The 18,200-nt window shown below is 32.5% G+C and overlaps 1 protein-coding gene across 1 annotated transcript in view; it reads right to left on the reverse strand.

Moving 5' to 3' along the window:
- The window catches only part of ADGRL2 (adhesion G protein-coupled receptor L2), a 619,868-nt gene that overhangs the window by 3,180 nt on the left and 598,488 nt on the right, over window positions 1-18,200 (reverse strand). Inside the window, 5 exon segments of the mRNA NM_001190488.1 lie at window positions 4,137-4,233; window positions 4,762-4,890; window positions 7,469-7,637; window positions 9,486-9,577; window positions 17,953-18,019. Of these exon segments, the coding sequence (NP_001177417.1) occupies window positions 4,137-4,233; window positions 4,762-4,890; window positions 7,469-7,637; window positions 9,486-9,577; window positions 17,953-18,019 (554 nt within the window).

Below are 18,200 nucleotides of genomic sequence, written 5' to 3' on the forward strand. Positions count from 1 at the left end.
CCTTGGCTAATATATTTTTATCTCTAAAGGAATGAAAGATTGGATAAGTCTGCTGAAGATATGAAAAGAGGTTTAGAAGGAAAAAAAATATGGTAACATGCTCTCTTTGAATCAGAGTTGAATTTTCTACAGACACATAAACATGTAAACTAAGACATCACAGTGCTTCTCAGGCAAATGAAAATAAAAAGTTTTAGAGAAAATTAAATGGTCTGCACCATGGAAAGTTAGGTTATTCATTCTCAAAATCCTAGAGAAAAAAAAATCACTTGTTTACAGATAGGTCTGGAAAAAAAACAAGAATGAAATGATGTTACTGAATGAGACTGGCCACTGTGAGGCTGCTGCATTGTATGCAAGGCTTGGAGGAGTCGAGGAAAAATTTCATTCTTGGAAAAAATAGGAAATTTCCCTTTTTAGTGCTGACTCCACTCTTAAAGCTGCAGATTATCCTAGAAAACTCGATTTCATGACCAATAAATACGTAGGAATTGTTCAATAAATTCTCATTAGCAGAAAATGAGAAAGTGTGTGTGGGGAGGTGTATCTGATGGTGGCTCGTGGTATTTTCAGAACTCTGATCCATCTCCTTACGTTTGAAAAACTGACAATTTTTTTTATCGTGCTCCACATATAACAAAATGAAGTCACAACAGTATTTGTACGGCTTCCTTTAGCTTGACATAATTCTCAATCATTCTAAATTCACGGATGTGCCACCATCTTTCATTAGAAATCATTAGGTGTTTTTAAGTTACGGGTGACACATAGATCACTTGCTAGCTAGCATTTGTTTCCTCTATCGAGGTTTCATCTTGCCATTTTTCGTTCTTTTTAATCACTGCTTAATAAATACAAAAAAATTATACTGGATAATCCAAAAGGTGTTTTCTATGATATACTGCAGATTTAAGCACATCTTTGACTGGTTTTGAAGAGGCAACTTTTTCTGCCCAAGTTCAGGTAATTCACTTGAAGACTTTCCACAGCCTGTAGCAAGATTACTGTGGGAATGCAGAAATGATAAGTCAATTATTAAGCATTCTGGTTGACAGCACCTCAGGCTTTAAAGAGCAAATTATTTCAGCATTGCATATACTTAAGCATGGACAGCATTTGCTACAGACCTCTATTACTGACAAAAGGCAGTACAGATAGATGTACTGTTTGAATTTGGTAACAGTTTAGTTGGAAATTGTGAACCACTTGCCCGCTGAGTCTACTTCATGACTGCTAGTTATGTTTTAATTGTGCCGGTTAAAAATCATGCTGAAAAAATTTACATTTGATAGGCAAAGTTAAGTTTGACTCCCATACTTGTCTCTCTGTAGGTTGCTAGAGGAAAGCATAAGGAAAGTAAGAAAAACAAGAGAATGAAAAGAGAAACCGCAGTTACGTTAAAAAAGAATTTTAAGAAGAAAAAAAAAAAAAAAAAAAGGAAACGAAGTTCTTTGTTTAATTTAGTGGCAAATATCAACCACAAATAAATATTACATGCTAGCGATAATTATGTGATAGCTTTTATCGAAATCTTGAAAATTCTGTTAATATTAAATGCTTTTTTTTTTTTAAATAAGCTATTAGAAAACATAGTAATACAGGATGGGTTAGTGACAATCTCTCCCCCTCCCCCAATAAAAAACTAAAGGTATAAACTGACTAATATTAACTTTACTCTCAAAGTTATTTTTTTTTTAAGAAAAAAACCCAAAAAAAAAAAAAAAAAAAAAAAAAAAAAAAAAAAAAAAAAAAAAAAAAAAAAAAAAAAAGAAAAAAACCCAAAAAACAATACTACCATAAAGCTGCACTATACTATAGTTTGGTTACATTGATAATGCTGGATGTAGTTTTCTCTACCTAGGCATCCAAATTATCTTTATTAAATAGCTAATTCATTCCAGAAGCAAATTCTGTCCGCAAGCTTTAGAGTAAACTGAACAGTATATTACATAGATAGGATACCTCTAAGTGATATAAATCTTGAAGATGGGCTCTCGGACCATGTGATGTCAGTCCTGTAATAATATATTAAGATTTATGCCACCTGTGTTAAAAACATGGATAATTATTGGTAAATACTATCATGACTGAATTTTTACTATAATATAGTGCAGTTTTAGAAGCCTGGCATGGGCAATACCATAATTCTTTAAATTGAGAAATTAAAGATATAATAATAAGTATATGGCAACTTGAGTATTCTAGAAAAAGGGCAAAGATCAGAGCTGTTTAGCAGCAAAGAAAGGTAGTTTTATTCGTAAGTATAAGCACACCTGGTGAGTTAAATACAGGAGCTGAAGGGGCATTACATACAACTGTTTCAGCGAGCAATGTGTTATAGGGGTTGTTAGTGCCGTGGGGTCGAAGAAGAGGGTTTGTTAGTAGGTAATTGCCAGTCATTCCTAAAGCAAAGAAACAGAAAAAAATACATCAGTTCTCTTATTTTTTGTGTTACAGTTGCAGTAAAGTACTTTTTGTATTCATCAAGGGTAGTGGACAGGTTGGCAACGGATAATCTGCTGAAATTTTCTGACTGTATTTGAACTACTAATTTGAAGGAGAAAGGGGAGAGGGAAGTTAAATTTCAGTAATTCACAGGTGCTTTCTAAGTCCCCCAAGTAAACACCTGCTGAGGATGACATTTACTAATTTATACAAAATCACTTTTAAACAAAAATGGCAATTAAATGCACAGAGATCAACATTATGTTTCAAGATGTTACTGCTTAATATTAAAAACCTAACCACTGAGGCCCAGAAGAGGGAATCTCAAACTTTCAGAATTTACAGGTGTGGGATTATCCCTCATGAAAACATCTGTGTTAATACCAACTTTGATACAAGCAGGAGGAAAAACAACTTTCACAAACAAGTAAAAAGTATGACACACTGCACAAAGCTTCTCTTAGTAAATGCAAGAGCACACATGCCGAGGGGGAAGAAAGAGACTGTGTGTATAATGAATTATTAGACCATTCACAAACTCCATATAGTAAAGAATTTTCATTCTGTAATCTTATTGCCAGGTTTCAAAAATGAATCACTGAATAATTCATTTCCTTTTTGATAGTCATCTTAACAGAATTAGGTAAAACATCAGAGCAATGGAATAAACACACATTTCACTCATTCTAATTGACAAATTACAAACCTTTCAATACTTATCAAACATATGTTTTGCATAGCTAATGTAATTTGACTAAAAATATTTTAAAATTCAAGTTGGCTTTGATGCCATACATACTCCTTTCTTCATTTTAAACCAGAATCTCATCAGAACAATGTCAACAGTGAAAAATGTCTTTAATATTTGTGATAAAATATAACATGTTCTATTATATTACAAATCAGTACATCAAAACAAATTACCTGGATAAATTGCCTTTTTTAAGGATATGTATGTGTGTGTGTGTATATATATATATATATATATACACACACACAATAACATGATTCAAATTCAAATTTACTAAGCTTGCACTGAGGATTGTGTGTGTATATGTGCACTTGTGTCCTTTATCCTACATTATTTTATTTGCCAGCTTATTTTAGGTTGAAAATTACATTGATTATATAAGTTCAAAGTTATAAACATATTAAAATAGTAATTCAAATAGAAAAAACTGCTCTGTAGATTCTCAAGTATTTATTTGCTTATGAAGATTTACTGTAAGTGTTTTTGACAGTTTTTTTTACCTTCTGGAAGAAGTGCAAAAAATAATTTTACGAATAAGAATTATCAACACAGAACTGGCACTGTTTAATGTGAATAGCAGTTATTCTATTCTAACTATATCAATATTTTAAAGAGAAAACTTTCATAAATGTCTCAGAAAAGAGAAGTTTGTGTTCACTAAAGGAAAACAGTTTAATCTACGGCAAAGTATGTTTTTAGTAATTACTTTATCCAGCCTTGTTCTGTTAATGTGGAGTTTGAAATTCTACTTTTGCATTACATTACTGAATAAGACGAATGTACTTTCATGAAGTATAAAAGTTGACTCAACAGGTTTAAGAGCTTGTGAGATACACCCATTTGGGAGGGAAAAAAAAATCAGTATTTTCTCTAGAATTATTGTAAATTGGCAAAAGGTACAAAATTTATATTGTAAACTCAGATTTTCCTAGTAACTGACCTTGATTAAGTGTTGAAGTGCTATTGATGTCACCTGAGATAAAAGAAGATTCAGACTGTTTTCTCACAGTGTCATTCCACATCCTTCTTATACGACTCTATTAATATAAAATAGCAAGACATGTTATGTTAGTTTCCCCAAGCTCGCCTTATTAAAGACACATAAAGATCTACCCTAAACAATCTGTGTAGGAGTATCTGGCGACCTTTAAAAAAGAAATGTGTGTTGATTCTGGTCTAAAACTAAGGAAATCTAGAACTAAAGGATATTTAATCTTCCACTACTAATAATTTTTTAATGGCCTTTTTAAAAAGTGGAGATGACTGATTATTCAACAAATGTTTACTGAGTGCCCACTATGAGTACTGCGCTATATAACTTTGGGATATCCAAACAATGATCATATATGCTTCTTAAAGAAGTATACGTCTCAAAAATGATCTTCACACCCAAGGAAACACCTTGAATAAATACTTAAGAAATTAAAGCCAAAATACTAAAAAAGCAAGTATTTGCCATCTAGATCATTATAATGAGGAGACAATTAGTGCATCTGAACAGAACATGTCTCGGTAGGCTTTCTATAAAGAAGGTTAATTAAAGATGCTGTCAAATTCTTTGTTACCTGTGTGCCAGAGGAATACCGAGCACTAGTTCTGGTGGTTGATGCCTTCACTGAACTGTGGGGGCTCTCGGTTGGGAGGCCGCCGCAGCAATAGGAGTGTCTGAAGCACTTGCCGTATTCTTTTCGTACCTGCATTGAATAACCACGAGACCGAGAGATTAACACAAACATACTGGCTTCTCTCTCGCTCTAATTAAATGAGCAGTGGAGGAGACAACTGAGAAGAAGTTCCATTAACACATTTTTGTGGGAGCAAATAAGTTGAATTTCTAAAATCAAGTTCAATTGAAACTACTGAAATAGTAATCAGAAAAATATCTCTGTCTACTGGACCGGCTAGTGAGGATCTTCAAAATGTGATGTAAAATGTAGAAAGGCTTTATGCCCTATTATTATACAAATGTTATTAATATATGCATAATAATGCTTTAAAGCCTTATTCTATCCATATACTTAGCAACCCCAATTTTATATTTCATACTAAGCCAATAGGACAAAAAATTAGTACTTTCCTTGCTTAATTACATTTAACCACTCATAATTCAGTCATTTAAATTTTATACGCTTCATGTCCTCTTCGGTAGGTCAATACATAAACTTCTTTTACTGGATTGCATAGTTTTGCGGGTAACCTCTTTATAATGACAGGACTACTTTGGCACACGAATAGAGAAAAAAAAAGTACTTTGATACATATGCTATTAATTAGGATGGAATGTTTTCTTCATTTTCTGATGTGTCTAGCTTTAACATTTAATGTAGAGCGTCTAAGATGCCTATTCACTTCATTAGCACACAAGGGAACTATTTATGCAATTTCCATTCACATTAATGAGTTACCCATGTAATTTCCCTTTTCCCCTGAAGCTTGGATATATGAATAGATAGGAAAAGCTGTTAGGCCTAAAAGAAAGTATAAACTTTAAAAAGTGAAGTCCAAACAACTGCTATAGAATAGGGCCCCACCTAGAAAGGTAGTGCAGAATTGGGAGGAGTGGGGAAGAGGGCTGGATTCTGGGCAGCTCTACTGGCATATGAACAAGTTCTGCTCTGGCTTAGAGCCAGACTGAAATTAGAACAGACAAGGAGGAGAAGTTGCATGTAAGAAATTACTTTCTAGGAGGTTGCCAGAAACACTCAAAGACTTTTCCCCCCTCACAGTCCCATGATCAGTATCTGCCTGCAGGGACCATGACTTTGACACTTACTCCTTGAAAAATTACAGAATTACTAGACGACCTTATAAATCCAAGTGCACTTGCATTTTCATCCTCTTAGCCTTATTTATCTACACCTATTAGAACAAATAAGAAATGGGCTTGAACTTCCAAAGCATTTTCTTTGCCTAAATATGCTCACTCAAGCAGTAGTAAGCGTGATTTTAACTCAATCATTTATATCATATTCTTAACATTCATCCTGGCAGTACCCAACAGGACATATCCAAGACATGTTTAAAAGGAAGTCCAACACAATGCGTAAAAACATAACTACTGTAAATTCAAAAAGCACAGCAAAATCTCTTTGTTCGATTAATACACCTACCTCCATGAGGAAGTAATTTATGATTTATGTCAAACACATTTGGAAGAAATTATGATATGTGATCCCATACATGCATACAAAATGCTAATTTATGTAAGAAATAGTAAAAAACCAAAGTAATTAAAGGTTATACCTGTATAATGTTTAGAAAATTAAAGTTCAGTGTTATTAAATAACACCTGATACCTCACAAAAAAAATTTCTTGTACATTTAATGGCTATTAACTGCTCTGAAATGCTGTATGACTAAGACAATGGCAATCAAAATGGTATTTTATCCAAATAATACCCTCCAATGTTGATTTTGCCTAATGCCTATATTGCTGTGAATGTACATTATCTGTCAGTATCGCACATTCCACTGTCATTATCTCAAAATTATAGCTTACTCAACAACTGATGGAAGTAACAACACTATCATCTTGTCAGGACTGAAAACATAATAGTTTTCACTTTCAAAATTCTATTTCTCTGTTCAATTTAGTGACCAACTAGTAATAACAGAATAAAAAGACTATATTAGATATGCAGAGAGAGAAAGGATGATACCTAGTTAAAAAGCGGCTAAGCTATTCTCTTAGGCTTACATCTTCTTGCAAGTTTTTCATCCTTAACTTTAATTTTTGAATCATTTTTGCTGACTCCACTTAACATAAAATCAGGACAAAATAATAAGATGTGAGGCATTAAATTACTGGGTTTTAGATCTTTCGCAACTACTCAAAAGGTAACATTAATATTAATTTTGTGTGTGTCTGGTGCTTTTAAAATCAAGGTCATTTATCCTGATGTTCGATTTCGTTTTGGGCCACTGCATTCCCTTCATCGAGCAAAGAACGAGATTATTTAACCTTTTCTTTATCTTGTATACCCTTTGCACAAAGCATGTTTATAGACCCTACTAGCAAAGAAGAAATCTCAACATAAGTATCTAGCTTATAACATCCCCAAAGTGAGATCCAAAAAAGATGATTAATATTGACTTATTTTACATGTGAAGCCTGAATTTCCAGACATGCGTGACAATTAATTTATGACTAAAAGTGATTCTATTTAGTATTATGCCAGTTGTAAAAGTGTAAAAAATCTTCTCTATTTCATCTATGATTTTCAAACCAAAGCAAAGAACAGGCAACTGGAGCCTCTAAGGGTCTTCACTTACTTTCTTTTGGAGGGCACAGTGAAAGATGAAAATGAACACTCCCTGGAAAGCATTAAAGATGGTGAAGAGATATGCCATCACAATAGTCTCCTCATTAATAAAAAGCAACCCAAATGACCAGGTTAGGCCAAGAAGACACAGAAGAGCAAAAGCGCCAAGTACCCAAGACCTGAAAAAATAAAGTGAATTTTATTAACAAGTTCAATGAGAGAACAACATATATCATCACACTTAAATATTAACATATCAGTAGTAGCAGTTGACTTTCTCTATGTTCACATTCAAATTCAACAGCATTTTGGCTTTAACCTTTCATCGATTAAAGAAAGAACAATAGCATTTAGTACTGCAGCCTCCAGTGAAAACAGCAACAGCAGGTATGATCTTTTCTTATTCCAGCACTAACAAGGTATTGAAACTATATTAAAATACAAGATGAAGAACATCCCCCATGACTTTATTGTCTTTTATGTGCTTTTTTAGTAAAAGAAATCAAGGAGTCCTTAATTAGTTTACTCCTATCTTTTTATTCCTGTGGTGTGCTCATGACACTGAATAATGTGACACATACAGAAAGGTTAAATGGCAGATAATCACTTAATACCTAAACTGCAGAGTCTAATAAACTAATCTTAGGTGAACCTAAGGTTTGTTAACTAAAGCATGAAGAAGCCTCGCTGAAATGGGACAAAAATATGAGAACAACTTCAAAATAAAATAATTTTGGGAGAGATTTCATCATGAATAGCTTAAGGAGAAAAGAACTATAGAAAATAGGACGGAATGGAAAGGATTTAAAGTCAGTGCATTCCATGTCTAACTAATGATCTTACTTGATAAATGGCTTATTATCTTCATAGCTAGAAAGCATTATAAGCAGAAAAGAGAAACAAAATTATTAGACAGAATCAAAATAGAAAGTAATAAGAAAGCATTTATATATTTTATAAATTAGTCAAAATTAAGAAAGTCAAAATGCAGAGGCAAGCAATTAAAAAATAAAGGCATATTATAGTTTAAAAATACCACAGCAAATTAGATATTCCAAAATAATTATAAAAATTAAGGGCAATTCATGATATTGACGGATTCGTAAAAAATATAAATCATGCCATCATAAGTTTGTTAATGTAGGGTCTATCTTACCCAGGCAAGTCCGTATTATAGTAGCCATCACAAACACGGTAATTACTGGTGTGGATGAGAAGACAGAAAGAGGAAAAGGAAGAAAAGAGAGAGATGCTAAAGATTAGCTCTCTCTCTTACCATGCAACATGCAATGAAGCTGGCACTGACCTATCTAAAACATCTAATTTTTTTTTTAATTACCCTTACTATAGATCTGCCATTTTTTACATTAAAAATATTCTTTTTTCACAATCTCATTATAACCAACTTGAATAATACCTCCTCAAATTTTTAAATTAACTCATATCTAGAAGATAACTCTGAAAATGCTTCCACAAATGACTTAATTCATCAACAGCTATCAATTTTTTTTAATTAGATAGCCTTTTCCATTGGTAGGATTTTGTAGTTTTTATTCAATATTGAAAAAAAGTAAACTTTTTAATTATCATGAAAACAACGGATAATCTCCAAGTTAACAACAGTAATCGAGTAAATTATCTTAGGAAAACAGGATTAGAAGTAGAAACTGCTCAGCATCCTTAAATCAGAAAAGTCATTTAACAAAACAAACTTAATATAATCATATCAGCCATGCAAACACCAACATCATTTTGAACTGCATTTTAAATTCAAATGAAATTGCTACAGGGATATGGAATTTCCACAAAGCCACTGAAACAATTTCTTGGCTCTAGGTCAAGACAGAAATCATTATCTAATTTTTGACCGATGTTTGTGACACGGTTAACAGTGAGACTCAACCTTGATCAGTAAAACTTCATTCTGAATAATTTCTACAGTTGATAGACGGCATTCATGTATTCTCTGTGGAGAATATCTTTCACTTAGTTTGTCGAGCACTAAAATTAAAAAACTAAATACTTACTTAATGTTTTCCAACCTGCTAGAATCTGGTTTCAAAGTGTTTGAGTGCTTCACCATTTTGCATAATGTGATCACCAGGAAGATAATATTTAGCTGTTATAACAAATAAAGAATTAGATCACTATTACCACAGAGTTAAAAATGAAGACGTTTTGCAAATATACTTAACGAGTTAATGCAGTTAAATACCAATGACAAGAGTATATGGTAGACACTCACTGGCTCAATTTTACACAGCAAATGATCAAGTTGAGTCTAAATAAAAAATACTCTGGCCATGTATGATGGATTTTTTAAATAGATCATTTGACATGAAATTGCAACCTCATTAAATCAGCATCATGTGGTGATGATTAAATAAATTAGAAAACCTAAATTAGTTTCTTTAGCTAGAGGTACTCCAGGGCCTAAAAGGCATCTAATGGAAACACTGAAGTAAATTCCTTAAAAGGGGCATTTACATCCTTAAAAGGAGCTTTACAAGAATTGCTGGGTTTGGGATCCTAAGATTTAGCTGAGAGTCTAGCTGTTGATTTTGACGGAGTAGAGGAAGATAATAACATTTGCCCAATCTATTTGTAAGGCAGTGGCGAGGATCTAATGAAATAAAATATATGAAAAATAGTGAAAAATATGAAAAATATTTATTAGTTCTATAAAGACAAACTTTTTTAAAAAATTTTTTATTTATTTATGATAGTCACACAGAGAGAGGCAGAGACACAGGCAGAGGGAGAAGCAGGCTCCATGCACCGGGAGCCCGACGTGGGACTCGATCCCGGGTCTCCAGGATCGCGCCCTGGGCCAAAGGCAGGCACCAAACCGATGCGCTATCCAGGGATCCCTAAAGACAAACTTTTAAAATATGCATATATTGGCTACTAACTGGTTAAAAGTCATCAGTTCTTTCTTCCTTATGCCTCTTTATTATATGGACGTAGGTAAATTCTGAAGAAAGGCTGTTTTCAGGCCCTCTAAACACTGATCTGTGCAAAGAATCCAGGTGCAAACAAAAGCAAACTGGGGGAGATGGAATCTGTCATGGAGGGAAGACTCGAGAGGTCAACATGAGTGAACTCAGAAGAAAGGACATGTTTTGGCTGAAGAGAGAGATATTTGTAATTTGCATTGGCTTCTACAGAAACCTGGCAGACCGCTGGACAATGGGAAGGCAGTTCCATTTTTATGCTCTAAAAACAGAACTAAGTTTGATCACTCCTGGATTTGACATTTTATTTGCTTCAGTTTATTACATATTTTAAAAAGACAAAGCAAAGTTCTATTTTGTGAGCTTTACTTGCTGGAAGAGTACAAGCCTAAATGGTGTATTCAGAAAAGGACAAATAAGGACAAAAGCAATTCCTTGGTGTTAAAACACTCAGCGTAATTTCGTTATAATACGATGATCATTTTTACGGAGTCACAATACCATCTGATAAAATGATGATGTTATTCTACTCATTCATCACTACTTCTGATTTTATAATTAGAAAAAATTATATAGAGCAATAAATAAACTTTCCAACCAAGTCCTTCCTAATGATGAGTTTAGGAACAGAGTGAAGGCTTTAATCTAAGCTGTTTATCACTCATTTTGTCAACTGTGCCTTATTATTTCTCTTAGATGTAGAATTTCCTCTTAAGGGATAAAATGAGGTTAATGGGCATAATTTGCAAGTGTTGGCAGATAGCGTTCATCGTTTCATGTTAATTACTTAATATTAACAAAAGAAGGACAAAAGAAGCTCTCTGTTAAAAAAAAAACTACTTAAAAATTAACTTATTGTCTAGAGAAAAAGCAAACAGATTTATAGAAACATTTTTCTAGCTTTATATTGCAATGACTATTCCACTTGGTTACGGAATAAATAAATATTGATATTGTCACGGGCACTACAATAAAATGCAAGTCATTTAATACATATTTATTTACCTTACTGCTCCACACAAGAATCTGCTTATTGTATTGTGGATAAGATACAATATCTACCTTTGAGAAATTAGGGAGATCCTTCTGATAGTACAGTAAATATCTTGATTTAATACTAAAGAATGATGGTACAGTCTATCTCTAATTTTTTTAAAGGCAAAATCAACAGTGTTTTTATTTTATGCAACAGTAAGTCTTAACAAGTCAAATTAGAGAATGGTTACAAATAAGAATTCTAAATATCCTAAAACAAAACAAAACTGAAATAAACAAACAAACTGATGCAACTCTTAGGAAAGAAAAGGTGCTTTGTAGACTCAAAGTTAAAATCCTTTAAATGTCTCGACCCTTCTTGTTGAATGTCCTAATATAACCATTTACTTCTTTCATTCCATTACTCTGGACCTAGGGTTGATTTCTGCCCCCCCTTCCTTTTCTTACACAATTTCCTAAAGCATATAGGGCCACAATTTGGTTTATCACTTTCTAAGCATATTAATTATCCCCTCAGGAATTAAATAATAGTAGGGGTAGTAGTACACTCCAGGAAGGAGAAAGTTATCCATTATAATATATAAAGTACAAGAAAATAATGTGGGAAAAATGTGAATATATAAAGTATCATGAAAATGAGGTGAAAATGTGAAATCTTGAGGATGTACATATCCCAACCTATTTTTTTCTTTTTTATTTCCAACTTATTTTTTCAATGAAGACGACCAGGTTAAAATCTGGTATTTTAGAACTAGCACATTTCCCAATAAAACTGCAATGAAAATGAAATCTACTCATTGAAGATTAGAATTAAAGTTTAAATATGATACAAAGCGATTTCTTTTTGTTTTTTTTTAAGACTGAGGACTAACCAAGTTGAACGTGACATAGAAAACATATTTAATCCTTAAAAAACAGACTGTGAGATATATCCTCTCTTCTCACCCTACTGAGATTTTTAAACATTATATAGCTTCTTTCTAGTTACAAATACGGTACATTCACAATGAAAACAAGTTCAGAAAATTATGGGAAAAACAACAACAATAATCAATAATCCTATGTCCAGAGGTAATAGGAAGCACTTGGACAGTCATTTTACATTCTGAGATGCTAAGTACCTAGCCAAAGATTACTTAGCTACTATAATGTCAGTGTTGAGATTAAATATACTGTGTGCTGGCTCCATAGCCCAGCATCTTCACAAATAAAATTAACCAGTTTACTCTGGGCGAGAAAATTAAGAGTCTTAGTAAAACAACAACATATATATATATATATATATATATATATATATATATATGAATGATTCTACTCTATATAGAATAAGCTATTTTAGAAATCATTCAGAGATGATGAGTTGAAGATAAATAATAAATTAATTAATGCATAAAATACAGCCTTAAAGAAATCCTGATCATTAAAGGTGTGCTCTTCAAATGATTTCTATCTGATCGACTTGCTAGAATAACTAATTCTGTTCTTTGCAAAATACTACCATCCCATAATCAGCAAATGGCTAAAATGTCCACACACTCCTACTCCCAGTAGATAAACAGTATGTTTGACAGTGAGTTCGGTTTTCTCAAACTTGTTTGTGTTCTACTCACATACCTAAACATCACACAAGCTCATAATTGAGTCCAAAAAAAGGGCTGTCGTTTCTAACATACGTAGAATTGAAAGTTTCAAAAGGATGTTTTAAAAGTAAGTCTCTTTAAAAACAATTAAAAATACTAGAAAAATAATCATAAAACCACAGAAGGGTTTTTGCACTCAGACTGTTTCACAAATGTCTGTGATTTTTTCCAATTTCAAAAAACTAAATGGAATAATTATAGCCAGTAGACTAATATTTAGGTTGCCAAGAAATGTATAGTTAACTCCAACACTAATTTGGATTTTGAAATAGGACTTGAAAATATAAAAATAATGAAGCAATGGTATTTTCAATAAGACAAAATACCATCATTTCAAGACAAAGTAATTATGGAAAAAGGCACACAGAATAGTGTGAGCCATACCATAAAATGTCAAAAAAAAAAAAAAAAAAAAAAAAAAGCTAAACGTAAGATACTTTTCCACAATTCCACATTAAAAATTTCACTAATATGTTTATTAGTCTTATTAAAGAAATGAAAAAGATACTCATGTCATTTAGGTATTGAACATTTGGAATATAGCATCACCAATATGTATGAAAGTGAAATGTTTTTTGGAATTAAATAGAACAAATCCTGAAGTGTAAATATTTTTTAAATGAAATTTTAGAGTTCGATTTTTTCTCCAGTACTAAAGAAATGTAAATATATTTATTTTCATAGACAGAATATTGTTGTCTGTGATCTTTTTCAGGAGGTGATCTGCTCCTCATAAGAGTCATGATTTTGTAGAGTAAAATACTTTTTTTTCCCCTTTCTCTTCTCCTTTGCCATGCTCTTAAAATGTAACTAAGGGAACCAGAACAAGAAATTAAAGAGCAAATAGAAATATCTCTGATTAAATCTATTATCCAAAATAGTCACTTACAGGCCAAAAAAAAAAAAAATTTAGTTTCAAATGAAGTACTGACTGTAAATCTGAATTCTTCCTTCTTTGCATTTTCCCCATGACATAAATGGCTCTTTCCAGCCATAAACTCCTGTGCTTTTTTTTTTTCTTTCTGATTACAGTAAGTGATGTCTTTTTCCTCACTTTTATTTCTTCCCAATTTATTTTCCTGCCTTTGGTATGCATTAAAAAAAAAAAACCGTCAAAATAAAATAAAATTCAACCGTCAAAGGAATTTCCCCTATTTCTTACTGGAAAGCTGGCCAAAGGTCAGGAGAGAAGAATGTCTCTACTGCCCAAGTGCTGCTCCTCTCCTCTGAAATTCCAGTGCAGCCACTTTGTCTACTTTTTTTTTTTCTTTCGAACAAAATTCTACTAAGCTTAAACATAGTACATATATTGGGATAGGTTGAAAGATACCATGCATCAGTGAGGAAGGAGAAAGACAGAGTTACAGCTTTGTATACAAAGATTTGTCTAAACCTGGTAAGTAAAGAAAAAAAAAAAAAAGATAAACCTGGCAAGTGCATGTCATTACTGAATCTCTCACACAGAAGTCACCAGGAAGCAGAGTAACAGGACTGTGCTGTATACTGTTGGCCAACCCACCAGCTAACTGCCCACCCTGATGACTAATTCTAGAGATGAGGCAACTCATTCAGGAATTAATCAGATTTTAACTCTGCTCTCTTTGTGCATGTGTGTGTGTGCACGCAGGTAAATAGGTAGACAGCTAACTTGCTAGAATTCTAGGTGAAAGAGAGAGCAAATTCAGAAGAAACAGATTTTCCTATTCAGCTAAACAGAGTTAACTGCCAACTGGGGCATTCCTTCTAATGACAAATAATACTCTTTTACCTACCTCAAAATAATAGTTTCATAAGTTCTTATATAAATAATCTGCCAGTAGAATTTGCTGATAGAATTTGCTACTTAATGATATGGCATAGCTAATTGTCACCCCTACTGGTGACACAAAGACACAAAGGAGTTTAAAAAAAGAAGGTACCACCGATTACAGGAGCGCACAGTTTGTTTTACAGTCATCAACCTGCTCAATTGAATCACATCCGTCTGAGCTTAGCAGCTTAAAATTCACTCCACAACTCGCAGTGCTGACATGGATATGATAAGACAGAAAAAGAGAAACACCACTCTGAAGTAACCTAACTGAACTGCACATGTTCTGACCCTTTTTGTCCTCCCTGGAGCTTTTGCTACCTGGCAAATGCAACTCTAAAACTGCACTTGTATCTCTAGATCTTTGCTGTTAGCCAAGCAGAAACCTATTTCTCCGTGGGACTAGCAGCCAGAGAGGTGTTCTCTGAAGAAGACTTCTAAATGAGTGTGTGAGCTGAACTCTTACTGAACTGAATTAATTATTAACGATGCAGATGGAGCTGTCCAAATGATAAGAACAGCTCCTGACGTGTCATGATCCAAGCTTTCATTAAACCATTTCAGGCATACTAATGGTTTCCCACTGCTCATTACTTACAAGCACTTTTCTCATAGATATAATAACTCTAGTGCCTGTAGGCAAGACGGTCTATAGAAATACAGAAGCAAGAGGTTTCATCTTCCATAGCATGCTATTTTTCTTCATAGGACGTTATTAAAAACATACACTTAATACTACTAAGTTAAATGGCTTCAATTCACGAACGGTGGAAAAGCAAAACTACCCTTTCCAGGAGTTTTAATAAGTAATTTTTGTTCTAAGAGTACTCCTTAAAAGGGTATGTACAATATAATTTATGTTATTAAGATTTGTGTTTGAATGGACTTTTAAATATCCTTTCTCGTCAGTAGGATGTATGTGGTATTAATATATATATTCAAAAATATGCTATACAATCATATCTCAGTTTAGGTTATGCAAGAGGTTTTGCACCTCTATATCACTCTTTGTCTCTCTGTGTTGGGAGAATTAGAGGCAAAGCAGTTGCAGAATTACTCCTAGGATCTGTACTGTCAAAACAGCTTCCTGCTGTTTTTGTTTTTTGTTTTTTAAAAGTTGGGAATGAAAAAAAAAAAAATAAAAGTTGGGAATGTTTTTCCACAAAGCCCTTCACATTTTAACCTACATGATTTGGTACAGGATAACAAAGATGACAAAACTAATAAATAATAGTAGGCTCAGACTGTAAATGGGCAATATAATAAAAATGTTTTTCACCTCCTTTCCTACTAGAAGCCGAGTATATGTGAATATTAAAGTCTTTCGACCAAGTGAAAAACTTTTTAATACTCTATCTAAAATACTTTCTATCTAAAAAGAAATACTTAGTATTTCTTTTTAGATAGAAATAAACAAAACCATAATACAACATAAGTTAACACATGATACTTGAACAGACCAAATATCTCTTAAATGGTCTTTACAATTTTTAAAGTTATCAATATATTTAGCTAAGGGCTCAGGGGGGAAAAAAAGAAAAGCCTGTGTCTTTAAAGACTATACCACTTCAAATCAGCTCTTTACTATTTAGTTTGAGAATGGCTTAGGCTATGTTAACCTAAATAAACCAAGAACAAAAACTAGGGCACAATCATTTGGATCGAGTAATTCTGATGAGAATTCAGCTTTTCTGGGAACACCTGAGAATATTTTACTGGCTTGATTCATACAGGTGTTTACCTCAAATTTTCATTTTGCTTTGTGTAAGTGTATAAAATAATTCATTTTAAGTAAGGATGATAGTACATACATTTGAAGTAGTTTTAAGTTTCTTTAAACTAAAATTTTCTCAATTTTATGAAACACTAGCTTACTACAGAAATATCCTAATAAGCTCATGTATATCCGTTAAAGAAAAAATCCTTAAAACATGTATTTAAAAGATCTAGGCAATATTTAAATTTGTTTACATTTTCTTTTCAATCTTATAATAGTCAATAGCATCTATCTGTAACAGCATAATGCTAAAACTCAGTGAAAAGTTTTAAATATCAAATTCCAAATAGCTTAGCTACATCCTTTAATTCAATTATATTTCAAATATTTGACTAATTGTAATGTGAGCAGTAAAACAAAACAAAACAAAACAAAAAAAACTACACACACCTTAATGTCACTATATTTGACTTACATCAAATTATTTTTAAAAAATTGAAGACCAGTATTTTTGTTTGTTTTTTTAGATTTTATTTATTTATTCATGAGAGACAGAGAGAGAGGCAGAGACACAGGCAGAGGGAGAAGGCAGGCTCCCTGCAGGAACCTGATGCGAGACTCAATCCCTGGACCCGGGATCACACCCTGAGCCAAAGGCAGATGCTCAACCACTAAGCTACCCATACATCTCTTTATTTGGCATTTTAAAGTCTTAGAAAAGTAATTTTATTTCTAATGAGTTTAAAATTGATTTAATACTCATTTATTAATCTATGGTTAAAAAATTTTTTGTACCCTAAAAAGAATTTAGAGTATGGATATTTATTTAAAAGAACTAAATTACTATGTGGAAATTAATATAATAAATATTAAGTTAATGTTCTTTCAATTCCATAAAATTCATTTAATTTATAAATGCTGTATAGCTTGGTACAGGGCTAATATTACAGATTTTGGAGACAGAGCTTCCTGAACTAATAAAACTCTTAGCAAAAAACTCCACTACTCAAAAACAAAATACACTACACATTTCAGTTATTCCTTTTCTAATTATTAAACTAGGCCCAAATCATGAAATCTTAACATGGCTTATATAGATTTTAGATTATGACAGGACATTGTAGCAAAGTAAATTATATAAGAAAAAGTACTTTTTAAAGGAAAGAGGATTTTTGAAATAGTACTAATCAGCCCATATATAAACTCTCAATAACGGTATGTCATTTAAGATATGCTACATAATTTTATCCTGTAGGCCAGATATGTTTATAAATCCTTGAATGCAAAGATAAATTAACAATAAAATAAATTATCTCGGTTTCAGTAGCACTGTGAAAGCAATAAGCTAAAAATGAAGGGAAAATACAGTCTGCTCACCAGAATAATGAAGGTAACTGGTCCAATGAAACTCCAAATAAAATAGTTATCAACATGAAGCCAGCAACTATTATGAGAAGAAAAAGAGTATGTATTAAGTAGATCCAGTGGATCCTCCACATTACAAAAAATATAGAACTTAAAACTAACAAACAAAATTGTCTTTAGATTTGCCTTTGAAATTTTCATTGTCATGAAAATTTACTCACCATAAATCATTCATTTGTCAGAATTTTAATAACTCTGAG

This window comes from Canis lupus, chromosome 6, assembly GCF_011100685.1.
Source record: "Canis lupus familiaris isolate Mischka breed German Shepherd chromosome 6, alternate assembly UU_Cfam_GSD_1.0, whole genome shotgun sequence".
In the NCBI taxonomy this organism is placed as follows: Eukaryota; Metazoa; Chordata; class Mammalia; order Carnivora; family Canidae; genus Canis; species Canis lupus.